This window comes from Muscardinus avellanarius (assembly GCF_963383645.1).
Source record: "Muscardinus avellanarius genome assembly, chromosome: 9".
Lineage (NCBI taxonomy): Eukaryota > Metazoa > Chordata > Mammalia > Rodentia > Gliridae > Muscardinus > Muscardinus avellanarius.
The window spans coordinates 55,807,828-55,821,368 of NC_137795.1; the positions used below are offsets into that span (position 1 = coordinate 55,807,828).

General features: G+C 33.7%; 1 protein-coding gene across 1 annotated transcript in view; it reads right to left on the reverse strand.

Annotated features, from left to right (window-relative positions):
- The window catches only part of SEMA3A (semaphorin 3A), a gene marked incomplete at its 3' end in the record, with an annotated part of 211,311 nt that extends 198,497 nt beyond the window's left edge, over positions 1 to 12,814 (reverse strand). The window contains exon 1 of the mRNA XM_080701418.1: positions 12,624 to 12,814. Within this exon, the coding sequence (XP_080557544.1) occupies positions 12,624 to 12,738 (115 nt within the window). The 5' untranslated portion in view covers positions 12,739 to 12,814. The remainder of the gene's footprint in view (positions 1 to 12,623) is intronic.
- Positions 12,815 to 13,541: the final 727 nt, after the last annotated feature.

Genomic DNA, 13,541 nt, shown 5'->3' on the forward strand with positions numbered 1-13,541 from the left:
ATTGAGCCTCACTTGCTAAGGATTTCAAGGGTGCCAGAATGAAACTATTTTTAATCATTGGGTCTCATTTTGTTATGTTGAAATGCTTTTCAAGTACTTGTCTGAGTGAGGAGGCTGAAGGACACAGAGAAGATATCTCTGTGGTGGTGTGTGTAAAGAAAAACTTAATTCTATGTTGAATAGTTACCTTGGGAAATAAAAGTCAGAGAATCTATTGAACATGAAGTTCATGCAGCAAAAGTAAGAAACTCCATGGCTCTGGGCCAGTATATGAAAGCCTAATAGGGAATTGGAATGTTAGGAGTAGTTGCTTTGTTTGAGCATAGCTTTCAATTATATCTGGTTCGAACTGAGTGCAAAGGCATGAATTGCTGCATATGAGCCCATGAGGAAAAGAAAAATCTACCAAAAATTTCCATCAAAAGAATGATGGTCCCCTCAGTAAACAGGAAAGAAAAAAAAAGTCATCTGTGGTGTTTTGCTTTGCCAAAATGGTGACACCTTAATAAGTGTGTTTAGAATTACCAATCAAAGTTCTAAATAAACGTTCTACCTTAAAAGTATCTTTGAAGGAATTCATGTTACAGATAGAGTATTTAAGGTAGAGAGCCATACCCTAAATGACAACTGATAATTGGATTTTAAATCTTTACATTTAAGTGAGAAATATTCACTTTTTAAAGTATGACTTGCATTTTTCTAGATTCATGATAATATATCGCTTTATGTAATGAATAAGTTACATGCCCACATAGAAATTTTTTGTATTCCAGGAGAAAAATTGGTCATTGTTTGAGCCCCAGTCTGATTGGTAGACATTTCTCCCAGAATCTTGCTTCAGCATTTCAGAAAATGACTCAGTAACTCATATAACTCAAAACCTGAAGCAACACCCAGGTTTCTAGTTTCCTAGAGCATTGCTGTGCACAGGTCACTTGCTTATTAACTTTAAAACGTTTCATTATATTTGCTCAAGTTTAAATACCATAATTCCTATTTGAGAACTGTCTACCAGTTACACATACCTAAACTTTCTTCATCTTAAAAAAGCAGTATTTCTTTAAATATTTTACGAGTCTATTTTATACACCTATACATTGAACAGGGCTGGGCTGTGTACTCAAATCCATTGTGTGTATGGTCTCAGCTTTGCTTCTTAGTCTTCTAACCTGGAGTGATTGTCTGCTGCATCTTCACTGATTTCTTAAACCATTCCATTCAAGAAGTATTTAATGGGAACCCATCATGCACAAGACTCTGTACTTGACTAGGAATATAAAATGGATACAGAACAGATGTGATGTTAAAAGCTTGATGATCTGTGTCTTTTCCTCTCCCAGATCCTAAAAATTTTCAGGACAATTGCTGGACCATATTTTCCATCCTCTGCCTCTTCAAAAGCCTACCCAGAGGAGACAAGTAAATATTTATTAGAGATGATAGTATCAGTAAACCACCAAGAGGGTGGGAAGTGTGCTATTTCCTGGAAATGCACCCGCAAAAGAAATGCTGCAAAGGAAAGTACTTAGTTGGACATGACTGGAGTGTTGAAGTAAAGATTGCCTCCCTTTTCAGTTACTATCAATCCTATCACACTCTTGGTTGCAGAAATTTAAAATTTTCTAATTCTTCAAGTTCTTGCATATACATAATCATTTTCCCCAACTAATTTGTCTATATTTTCAACATATCTCATCTTGAAATTTTTTCTCATTTCCATTATCATTATCCTTATTCAGTCATTTGCTCTCTCATATGTGAGCACCTACAGAATCTTCAATAGTGCCCTTGACTAATTTAACTCTGTCAGTTAATTGCCCTAATAGATTGCTTTAGGAGTTTGTACAAGGGGTAGAATCAAGAAATAAAATCTATAAGGTACTGAGACTGGTTAAATATGGATGGACCAGTCAAGCCAGGAATAAGTGCACAAATTAATGAAAACTTAAAAGTGGTAAAGTTACCTCATTAAGAAAAAGGGTCATAGGAGGAACTCAAGATGAAGGAGAAACATTAGATGAGCAAATAAAGTGACCTAACTGAGGGGTACGGGAGGGGAAAATAGAGAGATTCCCTAATGTACATTCATAAACATCAAAGTCAATGACTAAGCCAAATATGAGAAGGAGGAAAGGGGGAGGAGATGGGATGGGAATTGGAGAAGAACTAGGGATGTGTGCATGTACGCCTCTGCCATCTTGTGCCCCATTAAGATGTATGACTACAATGCACTATTAAAAAAATTGTCATTGTTGTTATTGTTGTTATAGATTAATTGTTATAGATTAATCTGCCAAAAATGAAAAGTCCCTAACCTTTTTTAAAGGCTTTATTTTTTATTAAAGGCTTTTTTTTAAATATTGGGGGCCTAAATTTTTTCTCATTCTCTTAGATCAGAATAAATAGAACTTTGTCTTTAAAATAATATATTTAAATGAATAAGAGTTAGTTAAATAAGTGAAAAAAATAGAGAAGATTAGCACTGCCAAAGAGTCAGAAAGAGGAGGCAGAACTCATCCCTTCCTCCCTTCCTTTTTCTTCCCTCCCTCCCTCTCTCCTTCCCTCCCTCCCTCCTTCTCTTCTTTCCTTCCTCACTTCTTCCCTCTCTCCCTCCTTCCCTTCCTTCCTTCCTTCCTTCCTTCCTTCCTTCCTTCCGGTTGTATTGGAGAGTTTGTTTCCTGATCATTCCTTGCACCCAGGAGCTATAAGGCCTGAGAGTAAAAACCTGGGTGCACACATGTGGAGGCAAGGCAACTAGTACTACAGCCTGAATTCAAGATGAGAGACTCAGGAAGGGCCTCGAAAGATGATCTTGGCAATATTCTGGAGTGGTCATGTCTAAGAAAGAGAGGAGAATACACGTAGATAGGAATACTATGCACTAAAAGGTGCCCTGAGAAGATTAACATAAAAGACAGAGGTGATAGTCCATCCTAAACTGCTGGAGACCCAACATCAACCAAAGGAGAGGCCTGTTCCAAGACCTTTGCTCTAACCTTTTACTATGATGATTGTCATCTCAAATTTCACAAATCCAAATTAAATATAACATGATTTAGAAGATAATGTCTTGTGACTTTTCTTGTATATGAATATTATGCATAGAAATTATATATATAATATATATAATATATATGCAATATGTTATATATAATATTAATATATATTAAATACAAACCAATCATATATGGGTTTTTTCATTTAAATCAAATTCTGCACACACACATGGAATTTCAGAAGCAACTTTTTTTTTCAAAAACCTACAATTTTGTCTAATATATTAGGAAGAATTTCCAGATTTTACAAGCCTGCTTGCTCTGAATCTACTTTTTTTGTTAGTTATCCAGAGAAACATACTGAATGATAACAAAGTACTAAGTAGATTAAAATATATGCAATATATGATTTTATATTTAAAGATATGTGGCATACAACAGGAACACACAGCTAAAGGGGCATTTAATTCCTGATTTTCATCACAGATCAAGTATTTTCATATTAAAAGCAAACATGTTCATCTAATAGGAACTGCTCTTTTTGTAACTTGTGTTGAGTAAACAAGATAACAAAATAAGGTAGAGCAAATAAGAATTACTAAAGAAGAAACCAGCATTATAAATCAGCATAATTCATCACTTCAAGGAACTGTAGTAGCAGTGTTTTCTACATTAAATAACCAAACAGCTTTCTTTTTTCCCTTTGGTTAGGAAGAAGCCTAGCTCACTCATGACTTTGTAGATATTCAAAGAAGAGACAGATAAACCTGAATGATTCTGTGACCACTGCGGAAATATCCACACATGTCTGCACCACTTGCCCCTCTTCAATTTCAGGTGAACCTAGACAAGCACATATTAAGTATGAATTTCCTAGTCTAATTTTGAAGTCTGCTTCTGTCTTAAGTTATACAAATTCTAGAAAATGTACTAGTTTTTCTTCTTGGAAATAAAAATTAATTCACAAAGAAACAGTTTTTGGTAGTGCTGATCAGCACTTTTGTATAATATCTTCTAACGTGTTCTTATCATTTCAAGCCCAGCTAGCCTGTACCTTTCCCAAGGCTCACTAAAATCTTTTGGTAGATGTGACACCATCTTCCTCAGAAGTCCTTGCATATTCATTTTATTTATCCCCAAATCTATTCCTCTATGAAGGGATGTGACAGATGGCTTATATGACTTAATGTGTAATCTTATGCATAGTAATGTTCTCAATAAAGTCTACAGAGATAATAAAACTATAGCCTATTTTCTACTAATTCTTAAAGCACATAGTTTATTCTCCTGATATTTCAAATTTGAAGGTTAAAAACCCAAAGTTCTGACACATGAAGATCCATGATAAGTACAACTTAGATTGATCTTCAGGTGTAAACAATTTAATTTTAACTTTGCCTGAATGTATCACTTATGGGTTGGGATTAGACCTTTATTACATTTTAATACCACTCAATAGTCATAATTTGTACATAACAGTGAAATTGATAGCTGCCCTACCGTTTTTTCCTGATTTTTCACCTTGTCACCAGAATAACATATATTTTTAAACATTTTCTATATAACTTTGCAAATTCACTTATAATGCAAGTGTCAATAAATGGGCCTATTAAGTGCCCTAAGGAAAATTAGCCTGTTATCCTTTCTACTAACTCAGTTATTTGAGATAAGAATCTTAAAAGATTCAGCCTGTATTTGGTATATGCACACTTCATCAAAGATTCCTTTGACGAAGTCCTATCATATTTACTCTCCTTAGGAAGCAAAGGCTCAGGATGGGAGAGCCAAGAGTGGGCGTGGGTGATGCTAAGTGACTGTGGAGCATGAAAACAGACAAGGAAGAAAAGAGGTGAGCTTGTAGGTGAGGCAGCAGGGCAGTGAGAAACTGCTACCCTTGATGGGTATAAGAGAAGAAGCCAGGGATATCTGAAATGCTGCATCCTAGCAAGCTGCCAGGGAGCAAAGCCAGGATTCTCCCCCAAGTGTGGACAATGAGAAACAGCCAGCTACAACTAACTGTTCACTTATACTTTCAACTTAATTTGGTAGGACTAATCTGCTTTGCACAAATGTAAAATAGCAAGGTGCAAAGATGAACCATTTTTTCCTTATCTTTAGCAATTATTTATTTTCAAAATACTCTCACTTTTTTCCCCCTGGCCATATAGTACAACATGGCAAAGGAATAAGGGAAATCAACCTATCTGTCCAAAAGAATGGAATTAATTCCTCAGTGCTCCTAGAGTCTTCCTATACATATGGATCGATGCATATTTTCCATTTCTGAGCTTTGTAGATGAACAAGCATGACCTAGACACTTCCTGATTCAGTTCTGAAATAGGATTAGTTCAAAGGGAGATGTTGCTTTGGGACAATATCTCTAATCTCATATCCTTCGTGCACCTATAAATCCCTGTATCCCAGCAGCTAGCAGTTAGAACCACCATTATTTCTCTACAGAATTAGAATGTACAACTCGCTTATATTGAATTGATTTATTTTAAGGTTGCATTCTTTTCTGTGTTTGTAAATGAATTATGTTTTTTATTAGGTATATTTTTATTAAAGAGAAACGATTTATCAAAGAACAAAATTCATCCAACAACGAGTGACTGTGCTGACCATTGGAAATCTGAAGATGAAAAATAATACATATACAAAAAAGCATGTTTAAAAAATAAATAAAAATAATGCACATAAGGCCTCACAAACCTCACAATCTGGCAACACAAAGATGAATCATGTTAAGTAGTTTCATGGGCTTAAAGAAGTCATTTGGTATATATAATAGAAATGCATTATTTAGTTTACTGATGAAGGCTTAAGTGGGTGATGTTACTTTATCTAAAGGCATAGTTATGATTTCAGCAACACATTAAGTTACTATAAGTGTTGGCCAACATTGTTTTCCCACACCACATCTTCCCAAGGAAGAGAGACCTAGAGATGTAGGTTTCATGACTCATTCAAAAGATAACAAGACATCCGAAATTTGTGGTTCTTCTAAGTTTTACCCTTAGCTTGTAGAAAATACTAATTACTAAGACCGAATCCTTCTTTATATTTATCAACAGAATTTTAATTTTGCTTATCTTCATTCCCTAGTTCAAATATAAATTGTATATTTTCTTATCCTGGGTTTGACAGAGTCCAGCTTTGTTACTGTTTGGAAATAGTGTGCAAATTCTCTATTTATACTGATGTTTATGTCTTGGCAATAGAAGGAGATAGTAGCTGGAGACATTCAGACTTATTTGAGTCAGATAGAATTTATTGATTCTTCCATATGTTTAGTTATGATAATAATTTTAAACAAGCTAAAGTTAAAGGAGACATTGTTTTTTTAAAAAATACCCAATGTAATTTTCTAAACAATTTCTTCTCAGCTAGGTACTGTCTAGTTATAAATGGTGCAATAATATGCCACAGGCAGACTAACTCCCTGCTATAAGCATACTTTCAGAAAATAAATAAATATATATATTTATTTAAATATAAATATATTTAAATATATATTTATATATTATTACATAGGATAAATTGTATACACACAAAAATTGACTTTCACCATTCTAGTTGTTTGGCACCAATATTTCACCCATTAGTTTATCTTATAATTTATAGATAAATTTCACATATAGGCTCATTTAAATGAAACTTATTTGTTTCTTACTTATAACCATGTACTTCTTCAGGGTTGAGATATACCAATAAATACATGCAAGGGACACATTGAAACCTGTAGCAAATTCCATTTTAATGAATGATTTGGTTTTATGGGTGTTACATCTCATGAGTCTTATACCAGTATTTTCAAGCTGGGCCTCCACACATCATGCTGTGTGCATTTACCCTAGCAGCCTGCCCATTTCTGAACAAATGAAAAGAGCTGTCACAAATTGCTAGTGCCACCTATTAGTGGAAGCATAGAACTGCAAATCTTAATTTCTTTAAATAGTACCTTAGAACTCAGGAAGGGGGAAAAGCCATCCAAGGCTCAAACTTGTCCTAGTTCATGTTTACAAACATTTGTCTTTATAAAATAAGTTTGAACTATTCATTAACCTTATTTCTATATTTTCATGACTTCTGGGTATTGTATGTACAATTTTGCAGCAATAGGTTTATTGTACACTTTTTCCATAATTTTGATAGGAGCAATGATTTATTAGATTAATGTTTAACTACCAAGAATATAGGATCAGGACTGTGTAAATAAAAGTGGTTAGCTAATTTATTTTAATACTGATCACTTAGGGAGACTTTAAAAAAATCCAAGTATAAATTCTATTTAGGAAGGTCCTAACTTAAGGTTTTAAAATTCTTCAAGTGGTATGAAGTTGTGGCATTTTGACCTTTGGAATTAGGATAGCACCTAGATACATGCTTGAAGTTTAAGTGATAAATCTGGGGTAAAAAGTTAAACCACAAAATTTCTAATAGACACCTTAATGTTTATAATAACTTTAAAATAAGTGTGTGTGTGTGTGTGTGTGTGTGTGTGTGTGTGTGTGTGAGAGAGAGAGAGAAAGAGAGAGCTACACCCGCAGTCAGTTTTTATTTTGAAACAGGGTCTTGCTAAATTACTTTGTGCTGACTTCTAACCTGTGATCCTCCTGTCCTCCTTTGGATCCTGAGCCTCCAAAAGACTGGGATTATAGGAGTGCACTGTCACACCCAGCTAAAACATAAGCTTCTTAAAGCAAACATCTGAAAATGTGATGTAAAATTTAATCCATAACGCAATTATGGATTCACACTAAGGATACTACTCTCTATAATCAATAGTTTAACTTTTGTTTTTGTTAATAGGGACATATATAATCACAATAATTAATTCTAATTAAATTTATTCCTAAAAGAGCCCTCAATTACACTAACTCTTATGTAGCTTAAAAATAATGTATGCCAATTTACAATGCACTTGTTAAATACATTGTTTAATTTAGGTGTACTAATTAAAATCATGAAACAGGGAAATTAGATATCACAATCTATACATCTATTTTTTGGGCTAAAAATCTAGGAACCTCATATAATGTATAGTAGTTGAGTTTTCATTAATATGAAGAGAAAAAAATAAAAATCAGAGTTGGGAATATTCTATTCCATTTGAAGATTTAAATTAGTAATGGATATATATCATTATTAAAAGTTAATGGGTTAGAGGCTTATTTTTTTGGTCTCAGTTATTTTTGTACATGCTAAAGTTCACACTGTATAAATTATTATTTCAAAGGCCAATCTGGTTGGCAACTTAAAACAGAGAAGCCACAAGTTAGAGACTTTTCACTAGCCATTATTTGATCTGACCAACAATCACAAGATGTGTGACTTTTAATTTATTTTCATTTTTCATTATTTTGCCAGGACATAGTTGTTGAATAGGTGACCCAAAAGCTCTAGTATTCAGTTTCTTTAAGTTCAAGATTTCAGAGTTAAATTTTAACTTTAAAAGATTTGAAAAGGTGATGTTAAATAAAAATCAGCAAGTCAAAGACCTAGTGCCAAATATACAGTGACAGCTTGAGAAAAAGAATTGCAAAGAATTAATAACTTTGTTGCTCTCTGCATATGTGAGTGGGTACCTGTGTGTGTGTGTGTGTGTGTATGTGTAAGGATGAGACAGAGACAGACAGAGTGTGCTTGTGTGTGTCCTGCCCCACCTTTCCTAGAAACAATTCATTTTAGCTGTGAGGATGTTTTTAGTGGAAGACACATTTCATCCTATACTATTATGTGAATAATGAAGTTATCCATCCAAACTGTTTATAGGACTTAAAGCGGTCATACCTACTATATTACATATTTATATATATATTATGCATTTATAATTGAAAATATGAATGCCATTTTAACCCAATCATAATGTTATTTTTAAAGAACTTTACTATAAGTATCCTCTGGCAGGTTGGTAAAATTACTTTTTTCAACCAGAAATATAAAAATTAAGATATGTGTTTCATATATAATAAAATGTGTACATTTACATGCAGATATACACATTTATGTCTGTACATATATGTGTATATGTCCACATACATAGTAAAAATAAATAGGCTCTGCTGTAGTAAGAATAAAAAAATACAGACAGAAATCAGGTTTAGCAAATCATTATTCATGTTAATTAATTATTGAAGCAGTCACAATTTATTGAGCAAAAGGTAGAGAAAAAACATTGGGAAATTTTACTTCATAATTTTAATCACATAAATATTTATATAACATTAAAAACTGTATACGAGAATTTGGATTTAACTAAGAATCTCATTCTTATAATAATTATGTAATAATTCTTGAGTGGAAAAAACTCCAGCAATTATGAAAAGTACTTTAATATATCTACCCTTTACTCCAGTGCTATTTATTAAATCCTCCTTATACTGGTAAGGTTAAAATAATCGATTTAACCTTTGGAATCACAGGATCACCATCACATTTAGACTTGCATGTGTCTTTGATTCCCACCCAAACTAAAGCATACAATGTCCTGTAGTAAAAACATTATATCTAATGATGGAATAGTTGTCATTTGTTTAAAGCCTCAAACCTATTTATTCTTGTGATTCACATAGGTTTTACTGAAGACTATCACATATCCCAAATGAGAGATTATGTGATTTTCTAGCATTTCATGAAAGAAGTAGAATTTGACTAGTTTTGTAGAGAAAATAAGCAGTTAAACACCAATTTTAAAAGGAAGCATGTTGCATACATTTAAGAAAGGCAAAAGTAACTCTGAGTGAATGTTTCTTGAGGATAATTTCTAAATGACTGCTGAGATTTACAGAGTTCTCACATTTTCTTCCCCCACAAGGATTCTAAATCAGATTGGTTCAGAGGCAAAGCCAGCATACCCCATTTTTCTAATATTATCACTTCTCCAGATGGTCCTAAGCACATCTATTCAAGTCATTTTTTCCTAGAAAGTAAAGAGGTATCTTACTAGATATGTATGCGAATCCACTACAAAAGCTGCTTTCTTGTTTTTCCTCCCTTTTCTCTCGCATTTTGCATGTCATATCTCTTTCATCCTCTACCCGGCAGGATGACATGTAGAAAGTGAGTGCAGGGATTGCCTGCAACTTCATCTTTACAACCTGAGCAATGAGAGAGTTAATGGTGGATCTCTGAAAACAAGTGACCATGGGAAATTGAGGTTGGCAGGGATTTAACTCTTCATGAGTCATGCTGGAATATTTTTAAGGGCAATGCAGTTGATGCTCTAACTGTGTTTGACATCTAATTAAGGAGGGGGAAAAGGTAGCTTTAAAAAATAAATCTCTTATTATAGTTTAGAAACTAAGTACTGACAATTGTCTACCAGTCATTTGCTTTGGCAAAAGATGTATGCAGGTAGAGAGAAAAAGGTAATGACAGACCAATAGTATTATAGTAGAAAAATTTCTCTGGCCATTCATTTTATCCTTCTTGTGCTTGTCCATTTCACAGTTTATTTTACCAAGTTGTCAGGCTCTTGGTATATCCATTGTATTGTTACATATCTGTGGAGCCGTTTTTGATTTAAAGAAAAGCAGAATAATTATGAGGGATGCCTTTGCTAAAAAAAAGGCTTATTAAGACATAGATACATATACACATACACATACACATACAGACACACACACACACACACACACACACACACACACACACATATATATATATACAATGAGGGGATATATATATTATATATATATATCCCCTCATTGTATACCATCCTTTTCGTCAGATAAGTTCAGAGCATAACAATCATAAAGTAGTTTAATTAAATGTGATCTATATAACTTGAATGTAATGCAGATAATGTAGAGACAGGACAGGGCCTTCCTCTTTATAGATAATCTATTTGCATGGGACAACCATAAGAAATAAGAAAGTATGATTTTCTATTTTATTGTATTTTACAATATTTAGCACTTGGACAAGTATATCTAAATCTAGTAGACTTTTAAAATGTATTCTACTATTTCAATTTTGCCAATCTAAAATCATAGCACATAGTCATTCACGTCTTTAAGAAATAATGCCCCATGTAGAACTTACTTATAAGGAGTATAAACTTGGATAAAGTGGACCTTGCCTTAATAATTACTACTAATTATTACTCAAAGAGTGAGAACAGAAAACAAAGACTGATAAAAACATAAATGCCATAATATTATATACCATGAAAATATAAAGACATAAAATAAAGATAGTTATTAAATAGGAACATTATGAAAATTTAATTAAATATATTAGGATTCTATAATGTTTAAACTTGATAATAAATAAAATTGTGATATTTGTTGATGCTTAAAATGTATTCATAATTGGACACCCAAGAAATATAATATAAAAATATTTTCTATCAATGTGTTTTATCCAAATGGAACTAAATAAAAATAAACACATTTAATAGGTGTTTAATTTTGTACCCAGTATGAAAATTGCATCGCTCTTTCCTACTTGTGATCCTCATTTACTAGTGTAGATGTAATTAGTAGAGATCTTCTCATCATGTGAAAATTAGAGAAAATATTTTCTGGCATAAGAATACTGTACAGTAGGCAGACATCTCTACAGATATTCAATAGTTTTCTTTTACCTTGTAGACTAGAAATGCAGTATAATTGAAGCTTCTCACTGCCCCACCTCCAATTGTAGAAATATGAGAATCATAAGAAATCAACACCATAGTGAGTAAAAATACTTGAGTTCATAATACCTGAGTTGTATAAATAGTTTCTGCCACTAAAAGTTACATGCATTATTCTGGAATCATTTTCAGCATTTCTCTATACATCAATCCATAAAAGCTGTCCCAACAAATGTATAATGAATATTTTCTTTAAAATTCTCATTTAAAAATAAGCACATATTATGAAACTGTAACAAAGTGCCATGTTGATTTTTTTCTTTCTCAAATGTATACTTTTAAAAAGTTCATATAACTAGCTATGTAACTAGAGAGTAATAGCTCTTCAATTCTCACTGAAGTACATATGGAATTAAATAACATATTTGAAAGGCTAGCTTTACACCAATTAGTCAAATACACAGTCTTTTGTACAATCATAACACACTGTGGAAAAACTAGTCTGTTCTTTCCAGTTTATATTCTCTTGGCAAACCATGATCTACTGCTTATGTTAAGCATCTGATTGTCAGATTTGAGCAAACTGAATATTCATGATGATGATTAACCATTTAATGTCTAAAACTAAGAAAAAATAATTCATCATAACACTTATTATAGGTGAGGCAGACATGTACCTCTATAAAGTGACCCGTTTTGCATTAGTATGGTTTAAAAATATTTTGATAGGAGGAAAGTCAACAAAATTAACAGAACCTAAGATCTGATCATAAAATATACAGTCAGCATGTATCAGGCATGCAGCTCTTTTCTGCAAATGTAATTAAATGTTCTTTGTTTGCATTTAAATTGTCACATATCAAACAGAAGACATGCTTTTTAATAAAAAAAAAGTGTTTAGATAATTTCAGAAAAATACATATAATCACAAAGGTTCCTCAGGTTAAACTAAAGGTTTGATGGTCTAGGTTGGGAGGGAGTCCAAGGAATAAGGGGGGGGGGATTACAAAGCTAGCCAAATAAAAGAAAAAAAATAAAGATTTACCTTTGTAGGATAATTTCAGCCTTGGCACGTTGCTTTTCCCATTTTGATAGTTTGCTGCTCTTGCTGGAAGTAATACTCCCCAGAAAAGATAGACAATCCCAGTGAACCAGCCCATGCTGTAGACGATGTAGGTCCCTGTGCTGCTTCAGCCTGCCTTCCTGTATTGTGCGGCCAGAGAAGTTCAAACAATCTGGAAACTGGAGGTAACAGGTGATTTAGGTCAGTTTCATTCATAAATGCAGACAATCAAGACCTCATGGCAACACTAACACCTCTTCTTCTGTAGCAGTCACTGAAGCACAGAAACTTCAAACCCTCAAAAAAAAAAAAAAAAAAAATCGAGCCAGGCACCGGATAATGAGGCACAACTGTTGTGTGCAAAGAGAGAGAGAAAGAGAGAGAGAAAAAAAATTAACAAGGGCTGCAGCAGTGGTGCTTAAGAAGCAGTTCCTTTTATCTAAGCTCCTCTGATAGCCGGTGGCGGACTCTAATCCTGCTGCTTCATTCGGCTCCGGGGAAGCAGAATGAAAGGGAAACAGAGAGAGAGAGAGAGAGGAGAGAGAGAGAGAGAGAGAGAGAGAGAGAGAGAGAGAGAGAGAGAGAGAGAGAGAGAGAGAGAGAGAGAGAGATCCTGAGCAGCGCGGACTTTTCCTCTACACATGTAGGGAGGGATGACACAAGATCCCACGGACAGGTTTTCCCAACACTCACTAGACAGGCTCACAATGGGAGAACGGAGAGCTCAACCCACTCCCCTGCCCTCCTGTCACACAACACATGCAAAAAACATCTCCTAGAGATTAGAGCCCGGAGCAGAACCCTCCAGCGTGCCTGTGAAAGGCATGTAGCTATAAATTTACTTTCCAAGGCAAGCGTTGTTTTATAGCCATTTTTGGGGTGCAATTTTGATTAAAAAAA